Here is a 19,362-nt window from a genome sequence, read left to right as displayed (position 1 = left end):
AGCAATTATTTGGCCATAACATGCCCTGTACTTGAAATGCTAACAAACACAGTCTTTTTTGTTGGCCGTTTTTCTGGTGTCAGTGTGGAAAAGAATCTCCAGATTTATTAGTTTGTTTCAGAACTTGCTATTCCACCACCACTTTATAGTACCACTAGACAATCACTCTGAGCACCGGTGCCCCACAAGGCTGTGTACTCAGCCCCCTGCTGTACTCACTGTACACCCATGATTGTGTAGCCAAGTTTCCCTCGAACTCAATATATAAGTTTGCTGATGACACCACAATTGTAGGCCGTATCTTGGGTAATGATGAGTCGGAGTACAGAGAGGAAATTAAGAACCTGGTGGCATGGTGCGAAGACAATAACCTATCTCAAATGTCAGCAAGACGAAGGAATTGGTTGTTGACTTCAGACCGAGTAGTGGACCGCACGACCCCATCTACATTGGTGGTGCACAGGTGGAACAGGTCAAAAGCTTTAAGTTCCTCGGGGTGAACATCACAAATGACCTGACTTGGTCTAACCAAGCAGAGTCCACTGCCAAGAAGGCCCACCAGCGCCTTTACTTCCTGAGAAAGCTGAAGAAATTTGGCCTGTCCCCTAAAACCCTCACTAATTTTTACAGATGCACCGTAGAAAGCATTTTCTAGGGTGCATCACAACCCGGTATGGAAGTTGTCCTGTCCAAGACCAGAAGAAGCTGCAGAAGATCGTGAAAATAGCCCAGCACATCACACAAACCAATCTTCCATCCTTGGACTCACATCCTTGGACACGCTGTCGGAGCAGTGCTGCTAGGATAATCAAGGACACGACCCACCCAGCCAACATACTTTTTGTCCCCCTTCCCTCCGGGAGAAGGTTCAGGAGCATGAAGATTCGTACGGCCAGATTTGGGAACAGCTTCTTTCCAACTGTGATAAGGCTGCTGAACAGATCCTGACCCAGAACTGGGCCATACCTTCCAAATATCCGGACCTGACTTACACTACCTTACTTACACTTTTCTATTTTCTAATTATGATTTATAATTTAAATTTTATTATATCTACTTTGATTTGTACTCCAGGGAGCATGAAGCGCAGAATCAAATATCATTGTGATGATTGTACGCTCTAGACAGGTGTGCACATCCACTATACTAAAGGCAACTTGATGCTTAATTTTAAAATAGCATACAAAAGGTTTTAGGAAAATCAGCATCAGTTTAAATAATTTTGTCTTAAAGTCACAGTAATGGCATTTCTGTTCTGAACCATAACGGGAGCCATTTATAGTCTTCTAAAAAGGTTAAATAGATTAAGTAGTGTTACCCATTTTTATTCTTCAATGAGTATAAACCCATTGTCTCTTATTAATATAAATAATTATTTTGAATAAACAACTTGATAAAATTGAAAACCGGAAACAGCACCATAAATTATGAAAATGAGACCACATTAGTTTTGGACAGATTCTAGCAATACCATATTGATATCAAGTGTTGCCTTAAATGAGGAGGCACAGTTTGGTTGTGCTTTCCTGCCTTAGGCACATCTATACCTTAACTGCCAAGAAGCCATGTCTAGCTCAATATACCTACTGTGTATTAGACACATTTGATGTGCAACCTGACAGTGCAAGCTGCTTCTGTCTGTTCTCCCTGGCACCTCAACCTTATGTTTGTGGAACTTTGCAGCTAGTACTTACAGAAGCTACAATTGGATAGAAATTTCTAGCAGCTCATTGTTCAATGAAAGTTCAAACAATGATCATTTAAGATATTCATTAGCATTGGAATACTTAAATGCCTGAACTTCTTAATTAATCATCAAGTGGCAGGGACTCACGGATCTTTCTGCAAGTTCAAAATGATTGTTAGTCTGCTCTCCCATTTCCCCACTTTCCTCTAGTGCAAAACATTGTTTCCTTCCAAGTCCTAGCTCTGATCTTGCATCTCTCTCTAGTTTCTATTTCCCCTCAACCCCAATTCAAGTATGAGACCCATTTCTTGCTCCCACATAACTACTCACCCATGTTGTTTACACAACTCTCTAGAACGTAAAGTGAACTAAGAAATCAATATTGCGGGTAGAAGAACAATTAAGACTCCCCCTACTAATATTTTCTTTTCACATCTGTTTTCTCAAGAAAACACTAATCCTGCTTCTTTTCCTCTACTAAACTATAACTTCTACAAAATGACCTATATTAAAAATCACTAATGGCATGCTACAAAACCGTAAAAAAACAATTGTACCCACCTCCATTCTGAATCATCAGCAGGTAACATTTGCACCAGGCACTAGCCATCTTCAGCACAACTATACCCAGAATAAATCAAAGCTCCTGCTTCTGTTTTTAAACTCGTGCTGCACACTTAGTATGTAGTATTTGAGAGTCATTTTATTTGGAGTTGGTTATTTAAGACTACCTTAGGAATTCATACACTAGTATTATAGCTAATGCTATTCTGGCTTCTTCCACCTTCCCTCCCAGTCCCAATGAAGGGTCTTGGCCCAAAACATCTACTGTTTATTCAGATGCTGTCTGAACTACTGAGTCCTCCAGCATTTTGAATGAGTTGTCCTGGATTTCTAAAATCTCCTGTGTTTACAGCTAATGCTTCCCATTGCAATACTTTTAGAGATCAAAGGAAAATAGAAGCTCATGTAATTAGAAACCCAATTCAGTTGCAAAATACTACATATTTATACCAATTGTTAAAATCCAATTATTTATGATGCTATAAAAAATTTTCAAAACAGGTCTTGCCAAACATAAATGTTCAGAAGAAAATGTTCTATAGGGAATAATGTGCTTGCTTACCGTGTCAATCATTCTACGAGCTTCCTCTTCCTCTGCATTGGAAGTTTCAAGTTCAATTGTGTATGTTCCTTTATCACTTTGGTCATCGTCAATTTCCTTTGACGCAGACGGTGAAATTTTTGTTTGTTGCTCCATCTGACTTTGGTTCAGTCTTTGTCCAGTGCTATCAGAGCTCCTTTGCAGAGGTACTTGAGCAGTAACTAAAGGAACTGATGATTCGTCAGATTTTTGTTTATGTAAATGTCTTGTTTGATGAACGTCATGTATAATGTGTGATGATTTAGCATGAGGAGGACTTAATTGATGTGGTAATGAAGCTAGCTTTGACTCAGCCATGCCAGCTTTTGACCGGTCTGGCTTTGCAGGTGGATATGGATGAGGACCTTCCTGAGGCACAGCTGCTGCAATCTGCGTGAAAGAATAGGATCGTCTCTTCCGTGGGTTGTCTTCATCAAAGAACTCAATCATAAAGGCAGTCCGACTCATTGAAGAGACATCATGGGCTTTTTCTGAAGTTGTAGTCTTCTGAAGATGAAGCCTCTGTTGTTCAGCACGATACATCCTCAACTGATCTTCAAGTGCAGCATGTTTGTGGGCACGCATTTGACCATTTCCATTTTCCGTATCACTTTGTGTTCCATCATCATGTTTATTTCCTAAACAACAAGTTAACCATGAGAATAATTCCTGGAAGTAATGTACAAGAGAAATAAGACCATGCAAAACAGCACTGAGTAATTACCACACAAGTATACAACATCAGAGTCAGAATTTGCTGTGCTGATGGTGACAAACAACGCAATCCAAACAATAACCCTTTTAGGAAATGGCTAATAATCCAGGCAGAACTGAATTGCTATTATTCTTCAAGTTCTTTCTATTGTCCAAATCTCAAACTGATTTCCCATTGTATCATAGATGAGCCAATGAGACCAGCTGCACCATTGTTACTGTATACAAGTTGTCAAGCAATGCCTAATTCATTTGGGAAGGAGAAAAAAAAAGGAGCACTTACAACAGTTATTCCAATAGGAAAACAAAAATTATAGCAAGATATACATTACTTACGTTGCAATTATTTGTTAAAAGTGACACTTTACAAATACAAATAATGTTTATCAAATATATATTTAATGAATAACAAAGTCTTTAAGGAACTCCATTAAACATCGTTGAAGTGCACGTCCACCCATTGTTTTGTTTCTTTGACTCCTGTTAAGTGCCAACTTAGTCAATAAAAGTACAAACGGAAAATTTCTACAAAATATGAAATTGGAAATGAAATTGTACCAAAGCCACCAAGCTGTCACAAGCTTTAACAACAGCATGGTGATTTATTTTATAACTGGGTTAGAAGCAAAAAAATGATGGTTGTGAACTTTATAAGTATTAGAATTTTGACAAGAATAGGTACAATTTTTTGTATTAAAACTTAATAGCACTGGTTGCTGGTTCAGAAAGTCTAAAAAAGTTTGAATGGAAGTTCTTTTGATATACTTTGCAGAGAAAAATAAAACTTTATAGGTCAAATATTATTTTTCAAAATGGAATGACCAATAATTCTCAAAGATATTAAGCTATCAGTCAGTTTAGCTTAACTAAATCCACAAAATACAATTACATTTAAGTAAAAGTGTTCTGGTCAAAGAACACTGAGGCTGTCTACAAGAAGGGGCAGAGCCGTCTCTATTTCCTGAGGAGACTGAGGTCCTTCAACATCTGCCGGATGATGCTGAGAATATTCTACGAGTCTGTGGTGACCAGTGCTATCATGTTTGCTGTTGTGTGCTGGGGCAGCAGGCTGAGGGTAGCAGACACCAACAGAATCAACAAACTCATTCGTAAGGCCAGTGATGTTGTGGGGGTGGAACTGGACTCTCTGACGGTGGTGTCTGAAAAGAGGTTGCTGTCCAAGTTGCATGCCATCTTGGACAATGACTCCCATCCACTCCATAATGTGCTGGTTAGGCACAGGATGTTGGGTTAGGGTTAGGGTTAGGGTTAGATTCAGCCAGAGACTCATTCCACCGAGATGTAACACTGAGCGGCATTGGAAGTCATTCCTACCTGTGGCCATCAAACTTTACAACTCCTCCCTTGGACTGTCAGACACCCTGAGCCAATAGGCTGGTCCTGGACTTATTTCTACTTGGCATGATTAACTTATTATTATTTACTTATTTATGGTTTTATATTGCTATATTTCTTCACTATTCTTGGTGCGGCTGTAATGAAACCCAATTTCCCTCGGCATCAATAAAGTATGTCTGTCTGTAATGGAAAAATAATAAGAGTATTGCAGATATCATAAAGTATCCAATAGCACACATGTTAAACTGATGCTTGGTGTTACTCTAGTGATATATTAAATATCCAATTTATCATGTTTGGGGAAATGACGCTATCTTTTTGGATCTGTGTTTGACTACTCTTCTGCTGCCCTGATAGTCATGAACATTCTCTAGGTTTATTCGTTCTATCTTGTTAAATATTTTAAATAGACTAGAAATACCCTCAAATTCCTCTTTTTTTTTCTATAAATAGCACTGGAATTTGGAGGTGAAGTGTCCTGACATTGCGTATTTCTGAAAGCTGGAGATGGTTTTGCACAGTGCATGCAGTTCTCCAGTGACTGAAATGCAGAGAGTAAAAGTCTGCATTCAACACCTCTTGATAGTCAGTTAGCTTTTCATGCAATATTAGCAAGGAACACAAATGGAGAAAAAAACAGGCTGCTTCTCACTGCAAAGAGGAATTTAGACAGTCTTCTTACAGTCCCCAAAATCTTAATTTTTATTAGGTCAAATTTACCTGCTGCAGAACAAACCCTGACGTTGAACTTGTGACTTGGGATACAGATGGATGAACATAAGACTTATTCACTCAAAGCTCTCTTCTCCACCATCCCAGCATCCATTTCATTTATACAGGATTGCCCAAATAAGCAAGACAAGAATTCTTGCATCATCAGGACTACACAAATTTGGGATCATCTTGTGCTCAATCTACCTACCTTCCTCACTCCCCCCAAAAAACTAACATTAATGTAAATATTTAGTCAATCTTTCTTTTTAATTTTAAAAATCAGAAAATGCTGAAAAACTACCACAGTTGGAAAGGTGAATTTTTTTTAAAGAATATTTTTCCTAACAAGGTGGATAATTTTGCAATTTTTTTTACATATTGTACTCTGCTTTGTCAGGTCTTTGCTCACTCATTTCATCTGTCTCCTCCAATGCAGGGTGTTCCACAAGAGTTTCATCCCTGAGAACTGTCAGTAAACTGAATTTCCCATTGTCGTTATTTAAGAACTGGCAAAATGAAGCAGCTTTGCTATTTAAAAGCAAAGTAATGCAAGGGTGAGGGAAAATATTAACTTGAATTTTGTGAAATCTGTATCGACAGAGTTAAGGAATATCAAAGGGCAGTAAATGCAAAGTGAGAGTTGTATACAGACACCCCACAGTTGTGATATTGAGAATAGGTTGGACAGACCATTACTCTGAGGAAGCAGCTAACACCACGCCATTCCAAACTAGACATAGTGTAATGTAAAAGGATTAATCAGCACTTTTGTTTCCTTGCAGAAAAGCGACCTTAATATAATTCTTCATTAAGACAAGAGTGCTGCATTTCACTTCAAGAGCTGGGTGCTGAATTTAAATACAAACAACTACAGAAATATTTGGCAAGAGTTGCCAAGGTATACTGGTAAACATTAGTTACGGCTTTGAAAGTGAATGAGCAATGGCAAACACGTACAGCTATTGTTCATTCATGATAGCATGAAATCAAAATGAAAAGATGGTTCAACATGGCTAACGTGGGAAATTATGGATAGCACCTAGATCCAAGGAAAAGACCAGAATGCAACAAAGGGAAGGACCAAGAGATTAACTAAGAGGGAGAAACAGGGTATGAGAGTATAGTTGGAAGAAAAATAAACAGTGATCATTAAATCATCATCACGTACCTGAAAAGATTAGTTAAGACAAATATAGGTGATTTACAGTCAAAAATAGGTTATTTATAATGGGGAAGAATAGACCAAAAGAACAAAAAAGAGAGACCCAAATAGCTTCCTAGAAATGACAGGATACCTAGTGTCTAGTGAGAAGGAGAAACTGAAGTCTGAGAGACATCTCAAAGTAGTTAAGGAGGAGCCCAAGAAACAGGGAAGTGAGCGTTCATTTGGGCGGCCTTGATACAAAGAACTTCGAGATGGGGCACGAGCCATTATTCAACTCCATTTCATTGGTTAAAGAGTCCATTAATCGCTGATTAAAGCGTGGAGGAAGATTGAGACATCGAGTCGAATGCGGAAGGCAAATGCGAGTTTGATCACTGCCAGAGAAGGAGCCTGTGAGCGGCTTATTACTATGTGGCTCACTGTGGCAGGTGGGTAGGCCTCTCTGCCTCGTGTTATCCCTTTCTTTCGATGAATGTCGGTGATATCATCGAATTGTATCGTGGTTCTGCATTTATGGGTTGGACTATGGACTGTGAACTTGTTCAGACTTATGGTTTCTATATTCTGTGTTTTTATTGTCCATTCCTCTTCTATTTGTTGTGAGAGTGGAGGGTGTTTGGGCGTTGATGTTCTGTTAGTTGTTTTTCATTCAGGGGTGGGTTTTTTGGGGGGTGTCAATCTTCCTGTACCATTTTGTGTGGTGGGGAAGGGGGATTTTGGGGGTCAATGATGGAATGCTATTCTTTTTTGTGTGGGGGGGTGGGCTTGATGTTACCCTCTGAACAACTTTCATGTCTTTCTTTGTTTTCTGGCGATCTGGAGAAAACAAATTTCAGAGTTGCTTTTGGATACATGCTTTGATAATAAATGAACCTTTGACTGATTCTTGGGATGGCAAATTGGCATACGTAAAGATACTGGGATGATCTGCCCTATATTTAAATGGAATTTACAGTGACTCCATTGGAATCAATGCAAGGGATATTCACCACGATCTTGTGTAAATACATATGCTGGAAATAAAGAAAAATATAGAAAATGCGTGGAAGCACACAGCAGGTTAGATCGCATCCCTGCAATACGAATAGTGATAATCTTACAGTTGGAGATCCTTCACAATAGCTGGAAACAGGAGAGGTATGAAAAATCAACTGTTCCTCTTTCCACAGATGCTACCTATCTGTTGGATGTTTCCAGCAATTTGTGCTTTTTATTTAATCAATATGTTACCTGAGATGAAGTATTTCCATTATGATGAAAAACTTAATAGGGTCAGTTGTGTTTCCTTGGAAATGATAAGTTTTGGGGAGAACTTGATTGCTGCCTAAAAGTTACACAGGGCTTCATTCTGGTAGATAGTAAGAAACTTTTTCCACTTGAATTGCTAAGGTATAAAGGACTAAGGGCAAGTGCAGGGCACTGGAATTAGCGAACATGGCTGAAGCTCAGCGTGAAATAGTGGGCTCTTTTAAATAGTGCAACACAATGTTCCCATTGGTGGGGAAGTCCACAGATATAGATCACAGTATAGGGATATACAACAGACTACTAGAGATTAAAGACAGACAGACATACTTTATTGATCCCGAGGGAAATTGGGTTTCATTACAGCTGCACCACCAAGAATAGTGAAGAAATATAGCAATATAAAACCATAAATAATTAAATAATAATAAGTTAATCATGCCAAGTGGAAATAACTCCAGGACCAGCCTATTGGCTCAGGGTGTCTGACACTCCGAGGGAGGAGTTGTAAAGTTTGATGGCCACAGGTAGGAATGATTTCCTATGATGCTCAGTGTTGCATCTCGGTGGAATGAGTCTCTGGCTGAATGTACTCCTGTGTCTAACCAGTACATTATGGAGTGGATGGGAGTCGTTATGAGGATGTTAAAATGTTGAGGATTTTCTTTACCCAGTGAATACAAAAGAAAACAGTTGAGAGCAAATCATTAAATGTATTTTAGAAAGAGCTAGACAACATTCTAAAGACTGAAGAAATAAAAGCACATGGGGTGAAACCAGTAACAGGCGACTGGATTTTTGTGACTGGCCATGATTATATCAAATGCACAGCTGATTCCTACTACTACTACTGTTTCCTGGTTTTAGTATTTCTGGCCATCTTGATATTTTATTTTAATTTTTCTTTCCTTATTAATCTTTTATTTATTCTAAACATTTTTATTATTCAGTCTAATTCACTGATCTTTGCACTGAAGCATTGTGAATTATGGAGAGGCATCAGCTACAGTCCTCTAGTCATATTCCTCATCAGTTCTGTATTTAGTTTAAATGCCCTAGGGTCTTTCCATTTCCTTCCCTTAACAATACAGTATTTTATTTCTGGTTTATTCTATGAAAGTAGGAGCTGGAAAACCTGAAAACTTCCTGTTTCGAATTAAGATGGCATTTGTGATATACTTTGTCTCAGCATTTTCCACCCAAGATTTAAATACAACATTACTCATTTGTTGGCAGTTCATCATTCAGTACAAGATCAGTCTCCCAACTGACTATAAAGCTGCAGTTAATCGCAGAGATGTTACAAAGTACTTAAATAATTTTTTACTAAGAAGCGCAAGTACATTTTGATACAACAAAATGAATCCATTTATATGAAGTATCAAAATGTGCTGAAGCCAAATCACACAATTCCACAAATATTGTCAGCCTGATCAATACCAGAATTACAAATTAATGGAATAAACTTCATAATGGAATTCTGTTCAAAACTAATTTTATAATTCATGCCAACATCAACATAACCCTACCTCAAATATGAATCATCCGGATTAAAATTCTAGCATCAGGTCATTCAGCACACATGAGCACAATGCGAGCAGAATATAATAAAAAGCTTTCTGGTTCATGAACATCCCTCCAGAAATATGCCAGCCTTACTTAGGCTGGTCCTCTGATCGCTCAACTTAAAATGGTCTTCAAGTCATTCTATCTAATAACATTTAGGGACAGGCTATGAATGCTAATACAATCAATAATATCCACATCTAGTGAATGAAGCATTCTTCTGAAAAGTGTCGAGGTAGACCCATAGAATATCACCTCTGGATAATCAACCAGAGGGTGTGAAAAGTAATTTGAGCTTGTCAGATAATGTGATTATGTTAAATGATGTTCTGTGATTATTGCTAAAAAACATATTTCTCATTTATCTGATTTTCAAAACATAAGAATATTATTAAAACAGACATACACAAAATGCTGAAGGAACTCAGCAGGAGAAGCAGCATCCATGGAAATGAAGAATTGATGTTTCGGGGTGGGAATCTTCATCAGGACTGGAAAAGAGGGGGAGGACAACAGAATAAAAAAGTGGGGGGAGGAGAAGGAGGAGAGCGAGAAGGTGATAGGTGAAGCCAGGTGAGTAGGAAAGGTAAAGGGGTGGAGAGGAGGGAATCTGATAGGAGAGGAGAGTGGACCATAGGAGAAAGGGGAGGAGGAAGGTACCCAAAGTGAGGTGATAGACAGGTGAGAAGAGGCAAGGGGCCAGTGTGGGGAAAAGAAGAAGAGGGGAGGGGAGGAGAAAACTTCTTTTTTGAACTGGAAGGAGAAATCGATATTCATGCCATTAGATCGGAGGCCACCCAAATGGAATATAAAGGAGTTGCTCCTCCACCCTGAGGGTGGCCTCATCGTGGCACAGGAGGATGACATGTTGGAACAGGAATTGGAGTTAAAATGTTTGGCCACCAGGAAGTTCCACTTTTGTCGGATGGAGCAGAGGTAGCAGAAGTGCTTGATGAAGCTGTCTACCAATTTATGACGGGTCTCACCAATGTAGAGGAAGCCACATCGGGAGCACCAGACAATAGATGACCCCAGCAGATTTGCAGCTGAAGTGTTGCCTCACCTGGAAGGTCTGTATGAGGTCCTGAATGTAGATGAGAGAGAGGAGTTGAATGGGCAGGTGCCTCCTCTTATGCCATGATGAGGCCACCCTCAGAGGAGCAAAACCTTATATTTCATATGGCTAGCCTCCAAACTGATGGCATGAGCATCTATTTCTCCTTCCAGTGTTAAAAAAAAATCCATTCCCCTCCCCTCTTCTCCCCGTCCACTCTAGCCTTACATCTTCTCACCAGTTAATCACATCCCCCTGGATTTCCTCCTCCTTCTCTTTCCCCTATGGTCCACTCTCCTCTCCTATCAGATTCCTTGCTCTCCAGCCCTATAACTTTTCCAGCTATCATACTTCCCCTCCCCCCCACCCTTTTATTCTGGTGTGTTTCCCCTTCTGTTCCCGTCCTCGGCCTAAAACATCGACTGTTTATTCATTTCCCTAGATGCTGCCTGACCTGCTGAGTTCCTCCAGCATTTTGTGTGTGTTGCTTTGGATTTCCAGCATCTGCAGATTTTCTCATGTTTATCATTTTAACAGAATCTCACCATCAATCCATATATGTACCAAACTGGTTGGTATCTTTATGAAGAGATCTAACATTCTTAAATAAGACCATATAATATAGGAACAAAATTAGGCCAATTGGCCCATTAAGTCTGCTCCACAATTCATCTTGGCTGATTCAATTTTCTTCTCAGTCCCAATCGTCTGTCTTCTCCCTGTATCCATTCATGCTCTGACCAATCAAGAATCTATCAACCTCTGCCTTAAATATACATAAAAACAAATTCCACAGGTTCACCACTCTCTGGCTAAAGAAATTCCTCACCTCCATTCTAAAAGGACGCTCCTCTATTCTGAGGTTGTGTCCTCTGATGTTAGAATCTTCCATCATAGGAAACTCCTCTCCACATCCACTCTATCAAGGCCCTTCCCCTCATTCTTCTGAATTCTAGTGAATACAAGCCCCAAGCCATCAAATGCTCTTCATATGACAAGTCACTCAATTCTGGAATCATTTTTGTGAACCTCCTTAGGATCCTCTCCAGTGTCAGAATATCTTTTCAATGATAGGGCCCAAAACTGCTCGCAATACTCCAATAAAGCCTCACCAGAGCTTCATAAAGTCTTAAAATTACATCCTTGCTTTATATTCCAGTCATCTTGAAATGAATGCTGACATTGTATTTGCCTTCTTCAAAACAGACTCAATCTGCAATTTAACCTTTAAGGAATCCTGCACAGGAACTCCCAAGTCCCTTTGCACCTCAGTGCTTTGTATTTTCTCTCCATTTAGAAAATGGAGGTCTCCCTGCCTTGCCACAAACCACAAGAGGAGCATTCAACTATCTTGCCTGGCATCTCTACCAACCTAGTTGAGCAGATACAAAGAAGGGAAGGCAAAAATCCTTAACTTTGAGCTTTTCTTTCCTTTGCTTTCTCTGACTGAACTCTCTCTTCGCAGAAGCCTCGAAGAGCTAAAGCCACAAGATCACTACTCTGACTCTGTCCAGACAATGGCTGCTGTAATGGTTTTTAAAATGTATTTTTAACATGCACCAAAATAATAACACAAAGTGGGTAAACACCTTAGGTGCTACAACACAGAAGAGACAGCATTTGCAGAAAGAGAAACTGAGTAAAAGCTTCAGAACTAAGACTCTTCACCATGGGGAAAGTAGTTAACTTTAATCTGCAGTGAACATTGGGAAGTGGAGAGGAGTGAGTATTTATAATTTGGTTGTTGGTTGAAGATAGGTTTGCTGTGGAGGCAAGTTGTTAATGGGGAAGGTACAGGGTGTCAAAGAATGGTTAATGTGTTGTAATAGTAGAGCAAGGTGTGCAAATGGATAGGTACCGGGTTCAGATACATAAAGAAACTGAATGAGGAGCACTCCAGACTGCCTCTCTGAGAATACCCACCTCTATCACTCCTTCAGGCAGTTGGTCACCCTATAGCTGACGAAAGTTTCCTTCAAATCCCCTTTAAACTTCCTACCCCTAATTTCAAACGTGTACATTTCCCATTTGCTATCTTTTCTAGGCCCTTCAATTCTGTATTCCTTAATGTGATTTTCCCATCAGACTTGTCAGCTACAAGGAAATAAAGCCCAGCTGATCCAGTCTCATTTTATAATGAAATGGTCTATTCCAGAGAGAGAAGATCCTAGTGTATTTTCACTGCATCCACTCCAGTCCAAACTCTGTCCTTCAGAACTACAGAGATTGGAACTACATACAATACTCAAGCTGTGGCCAAACCAAAGTTTTATACTATTGTATAAAGTTTTATACTATTGTACCACACTAGACTAGCGACTAATGGAGACAAGTACTCCATTGTAAATATCTCACTGAACTTTGCCGATGCCCTCACAGATCCTTGGCCATGTTTACTAAGGTGCTTGTTCCTCTGGATTCTACTATTTGTTTTGTACATCTTTGCCTTATTAGTCCTCCTTTAGTCCATCACTTAAATTCAATTTGCCTTTGCTTTTTTCATTTTACCAACATACAATTATGATTCTGAGGCTGAACACTATCATCCTCACTGTCAATAACACCAATTTTCTCATCATCTGCAGACATAATCATGTCACGTACTATTACATCCGGATCACGTGAATGTATATCACAAATAGCAAGAGGCCCAGCACCATTCTCCGTGGCATCTGATAGTTCACAGGTTTCCAGCTGCAGAAAATCTCTTGCCATCATCCTCTACCTCCTATAAGCAAATCAATTGCAAATAAATCTGTAAAACTGTCTTGAATCCCATGGGCTCTTACTCCCCAACATCAAAGACTTTCTTGCAGTTCACACAGAATACATGAACCACATGTTTCTCATCAATGCACTGTCACCTCCAAAAGTCAGTTCAGTCATTCAGACAAGATCTTCCCATAATAAAGTCATGTTAGCCATCTTTTGTTTTGATACCACCAAGCGTTTTACCTTTTAATCGTCTCATCTGAATTGTGAGATCACTCTTTATGCTTTTGGAATCTTCGTCCACTGATTCCCGTCTCATTCGGGGTGGATCATTTTGTGCCAACCAATCAGCCACTTTGCTTTCTGCAGCTATCATTGCAGCCTGGAGTCCAGACAGCTCTTTCGTGGCTGGTGGAGACTTCCTCAACTTCTGGCGTTGTTCAGGAGTGAATTTAGTGACGTGATCTTTGATTGTTACTTTGCCTGGAGTGTGGTCATCAAATTCTATCGTAAATGATGCATGTCCTTGAACTATTGAACGTGAAGCTTCAGTATCCTTTGTTGGGATTTCATGAATTGAACTTTCCACTGATGGGACAGACTGGTGAAATTCTTTAGTAGGAATTTCAAAATAGCTTGGTTCTCTGCAAAATGGATAAACTACTTCATCTTGTAAGTTTTTGCTATCTTCAGTTTTAATAACGTCCTTGGCAGTTGCTGGGGGAGAAAAACAGAAAGTCAGTGAAATTCACCACTTAAGGGCAGATTAAACATGACAGCAAATTTATAGCATTTCTAGAATAAATTTCCAAAGAATTTCTTTTCAGACTCTATGGCTTCTGTTAGAGCATCAGAAGTGACAGGATTAAAACCATTCAAGATTTGAATGAGGAACAAGTGAAAGTAAAAAAAATAATTCTCACATATATTTTAGTGGTTATTTGCAACTTTCTTCAGATTTTATGAAAATTATACAAATACTACCCTAAACATAGAAAATACATTGAAATATATTCACAGCAATGAATCATACTTTAAAATTAATACTTGCATTATACAGAGGCTGACCAAACAATGGAACAGATTAATATGGCAACCTGATACACTGCAGGTTGGTACTCTTAATTGTTCCATGTTTTGTAGAAAATTCCAACAGAAGCCTAGCACTTGCAAAAAGTCCATAAGAATCTTTTTCAAAGTTTTACTTTATAGAGATAGCACAATAGTTGGGAGAAAAATACGAAGCATTTGAGAAGAAATAATCTGATGTTTGAACTTTCTCCATTTAGATAATGGTCCACACAATTGTTCCTTTTACCAAAATGCATTATCATACATTTCCCAAGATTGTATTCCATCTATCACTTCTTTGCTTATTCTTCCAATTTGTCTAGCTCCTGCTACAGCTAGAATGTTCTCTCTAGCCTCAGGCAAGGTCTCAGACGATTGGCAAAGAACAGTAACAAATGTTGTTTAAAGGCAGAAATGGAGATAATCCTGGAAACTTCAGGCCGATTAGGCTCACATCAATGGTAGGGAAGCTATAGGAGAGGATTCTTCGGGATAGGATTTAAAAACATTTGTTAAACCATGGCCTAACTAGGGACAGTCAGCATGATTTTGACCTTTTAATAGTGATATACATAAATTAATTGGATGAAAAAGTAGACAGGTTGGTAAGTTCACAAATGATACAAAGTTGGTGGCACTGCAGACAGCATAGATTGCCAAAGGATACTACAGGATATAGAACAGTTGCCAACATGGGCTAGAAATGGCAGATGGAGCTTAATCTAGCCATGTGTCAGATGTGGCACTTCAGGAGATCAGATAACAAGCATAGGGAACCTTGGTTTTCAAGAGATATTGAGGCCCTAGTTAAGAGAAAAGGGGGTGTATAAGAGGTATAGGCAGGTGGGAACAAATGGGGTACTTATGGAGCAGAAGAAATGCATAAGAACGCTTAAATAAATCAGGAGGGCTAAAAGAAGGCATGAAGTTGCTCTAGCAGACAAAGTAAAGAAGAATCCTAAGGGATTCTACAGATATGTTAAGAGCAAATGGATTGCAAGGGACAAAGTTGATCCTCTGGAAGATCAGATTGCTACTCCATGCTGTGGAGCCACAACAGATAGAGGAGATCTGAAATAAATCTTTTGCATCTGTATTTATTCAGGAGATGGTCACAGAGACTACAGAACTGAGGCAAAGCAGCATTTACTTCATGGACCCTGTGTAGATTACAGAGAGAGATGCTTGTTATCCTGAGGCAAATCAGGGTGAATAAATCCCCTGGGCCTGACAATGTGCTCCCTCAAACCCAACGGGAGGCAAGTGTAGAAATTGCCGGGGCCTTAGCAGAGATATTTAAATCACCCTTAGTGACAGGAGAGGTACCAGAGGATTGGAGGATAGCCAACGTTCTTCCACTGTTTAAAAAAAAAGGCTCCAAACATAAACCAGTAAATTACTGACTGGTGAGTCTGACATCAGTTGTTAGAAAGTTATTGGAAGTTATTCCTAGGGACCAGATATTTAAGTATTTCTATAGACATGGACTGATTAAGGATAGTCAGCATGGCTTCATGCCTGGTAGGTAATATCTAGCCAATCTTAAGAGTATTTCAAGTTACTATGAAAGTGGATGAAGGCAAGACAGTGGATGTTGCCGACATGGACCTTAGCAAGGCTCTTGACAAGGTCCCACATCGAAGGTTGGTCAAGAAAGTTCAGTCACTCAGCGTTCAAGATGAGGTAGTAAATTGGATTAGATATTAGCTTTGTGGGAGAACCAGAGAGTGGTAGTAGATGGTTGCCTCTCTGTCTGGAGGACTGTGACTAGTGGTGTGCTGCAGGGATCAGTGCTGGGTCCTTTGTTGTTTATCATCTATATCAATAATCTTGATGATGATGTGGTTAACTGGATTGGCAAATTTGCAGATGACACGAAGATTAAGGGTGTAGTGGACAGCAAGGAAGGTTCTCATGGCTTGTTGAGGGATCTGATTCAGATGGAAAACTGGGCTGAAAAATTGCAGATGAAATTTAATCCAGACAAGTGCAAGGTTTTGCACTTTGGTAGGACTAACCAGGGTAGGTTTATACAGTGAAAGGTAGGGCATTGAGCAATGTGGTAAAACAAAGGGATCTGGGAATACAGGGCCATAATTTGTTGAAAGTGGTGTCACGGGCAGATAGGGATTAAGAAAAGCTTTTGACACATTGGCCTTCATAAATCAATGCATTGAGTACAGGAGATGGAATGTTATGTTGAAGTTGTTCAAGATGTTGGTGAGGCCATATTTGGAGTATTGCATGCAGTTTTCGTCACCTGCTCACAGCAAATATGTAAACAAGGTTGAAAGAGTACAGAGAAAATTTACAAGGATGTTGCTGGGTCTGGAAGACTCAAGTTACAGTCGGCCCTCCTTATCTGTGAGGGATTGGTTCCGGGACCCCTCGCGGATACCAAAGTTCGTGGATGCTCAAGTCCCTTATTCAACCTGTCTCAATGCGCTGGACCTTAGGACCCAGTGGAACCCCAGACCTTATTTAACCTGTCTCAGTGCGGTGGACATTAGGACCCGGCGGCAGAGATCTGAATCCGCAGTGTTTCTGTTCATGAAAATAATCACGATCACGATTGAAAATAAAGTGGAAATAATAAAGCGATCGGAAAGAGGTGAAACGCCATTGGTCATTGGAAAAGCGTTAGGCTACATCGGTCAACGATTGGAACAATTTTAAAGGATAAAGTGAGAAAGGCTCTGCCCCGATGAAAGCTATAATTATTAATAAGCAACGCAGTGGTTTAATTATTGGGTTTTGGGTTTTTGATCCTCCACATCAACCTGGCACATTGGAGAGCGCACTCAGGAGCGGTCTGTCACTGGATCGAACTCGGGAAATTCCATTCCCGAGCCCGGCACTGAAACATATGTTCTTAAATGTTTTATATGTATAGAAAGGTAAAATATATACTATATACTAAGACAAACGTTTGACTAACTGACGCTAAATAATACCAGATGTACCTGTTCCGACTTACTTAGTGAGAGAACTTCCGATTTTTTCGATCCCGATCCATGATAACCCACGCACATCCTCCCACATACTTTAAATCATCTCTAGATTACTTATAATACCTAATACAATGTAAATGCTATGTAAAATAGTTGTTATACTGCATTGTTTAGGGAATAAATTGTTTCGGCATGGACAAGATGAGCAGAAGAGCCTGTTTCTGTGCTGTACTTCTCTATGACTATATAAAAGGACAGTACACAATTACAGCAGCATTATTCAGTGTTGATATACAAAGGCATCTTGGGGTCCAAGTCCCAAAGAGCATCATGGTAGCATCGTGTCTAATGCGTTGCTAATACAGTTCGGGCATTCCTGAGTTCAGAGTTCAATTCAGTGTCGTCGGTAAAGAGTTCATACATTCTTCCTGTGGACAGCATGGGTTTCTCTCAGTGGTCCGGTTTCTTCCCACATTCCAGTAGGTTAGTAGGTTAACTGGTCATTGTAAGTTGTCCTGTGATTAAGCTAGTGGTAAATAGGTGGGTTGCTAGGCAGCCCAGCTCGTTGGGCTGGTAGGGTCTGTTCCGCACTGCATCTCTAAGTAAAATTTTTTTAAAGCCCACTGCTTCCTTAAAGTGGCTGCACAAGTTGACAGGGCAGTTAAAAAGAGGCATGTGGCATGCTTGCCTTTACTAGTCAAGGCATTGAGTTCAAGAGTCAGGAAGTTAATGTTGCAGCTTTATAAAATACTGATTAGGCCACATCTGGAGTATTGCATTGAATTCTGGTCACCCGGTACATGAAAGATGTGGAGGCTTTGGAGAGGGAGTGGAAGAGGTTACCAGGATATGGTCTGGATGAGAGGGTATGTGCTATATTGAGAGACTGGTCAAATTTGGCCTGTTTCTCTGGAGCAGTGGAGGCTGAGAATAGAAGTCTACAAAGATCATAGCTAGAATAGATAGCCGGCAACTTTTTCCCAGGGTTGAAATGTCTAATACTAGAGGGCATGCATTTAAGGTGAGGGGGAGAAAGGTTCTTCCTTATATGCACAGAGTGTAGGTGCCTGGAATCAGCTGCCAGTGTACTGGAGGCAAATATGATGGAAGCATTTAAGGCAGGCACAGGAATGTGCAGAGAACAGAGGGATATAGGCATTGTGTCGACAGAAGGGATTAGTTTAGTTAGCCATTTACATTTGCATAACATCCTGGGAAGAAGGGCCTGCTCCTGTGCTATATTATTCTATGTTTCAAATGTGTTGATAAGGTTCAGCTACAAACTAGTTTACCGGTAGCGTATAAAAAATTGTCACAGTAACTGTTGAACAGGCTGATACTCCGGAGACTTACTGCTTGGGTTCCTATCTCCTGTAGCGCTGCTTTCTGCCTTCACGCTCACTGGCTTGGACTCCTGTTTACTTGAATTCTCATCATCGGCATCATCTTCACCCCACCAAGCAGGCTGTCCATACAGCGGGGTACCTCGGGCTACTGGTACAGAAGTAGTATCTACTGTCCACCAAAGCAATAAGTAAAGCAAGGAATATTAGCTCTCAAGAACTACTTCTATGAGCAGAAAACATCAAGTATAAACCCTAATCTAATAGCTTAGTGCGTCTGTAGGCCAACAGTTTAGACGTGAATGATTGCAGGAAAACAATTTCATTTGAATCATACTGAGCTCATCAAATAACTTTAAAAACATTCACTAAATTTAAAATATTTTGCTAAGCTCAGTATTACGAATGCAGTCAGTTACTATGATGCCTCACGACACACCTTCCCAATCACAGAACTAAACATAAACTTTTTAAATGAATGTTTATTTATAATTTATTGTTTGGTCAACATATTGTCAATGCTGTGGGCATGTGAGGAAAAAGACAAGTAAACGATCTGGAACTCTGCCTGTAATATTAATTCAGAAAGGAACTAGATAGCTAAGGGAAAATAATTTAAAGGGTTAGGAGAAATAAA

At 39.7% G+C, this 19,362-nt stretch overlaps 1 protein-coding gene across 8 annotated transcripts in view; it reads right to left on the bottom strand.

Moving 5' to 3' along the window:
* The window catches only part of cep170aa (centrosomal protein 170Aa), a 187,209-nt gene that overhangs the window by 93,143 nt on the left and 74,704 nt on the right, over positions 1-19,362 (bottom strand). For 7 of the 8 annotated variants that reach the window (XM_073050490.1, XM_073050493.1, XM_073050492.1 and 4 more), the window contains 3 exons: positions 18,736-18,897; positions 13,604-14,077; positions 2,814-3,469 (listed from right to left, as the gene is read on the bottom strand). In XM_073050490.1, coding sequence (XP_072906591.1) covers positions 2,814-3,469; positions 13,604-14,077; positions 18,736-18,897 — 1,292 coding nt within the window. The remainder of the gene's footprint in view (positions 1-2,813; positions 3,470-13,603; positions 14,078-18,735; positions 18,898-19,362) is intronic. The other variant, XM_073050491.1, reaches the window with a different exon arrangement.

Source organism: Hemitrygon akajei, chromosome 7 (genome assembly GCF_048418815.1).
Source record: "Hemitrygon akajei chromosome 7, sHemAka1.3, whole genome shotgun sequence".
Taxonomy (NCBI): Eukaryota; Metazoa; Chordata; class Chondrichthyes; order Myliobatiformes; family Dasyatidae; genus Hemitrygon; species Hemitrygon akajei.
Note: the sequence above shows the minus strand (reverse complement) of the source record. Positions and strands in the feature narration are given on the sequence as shown.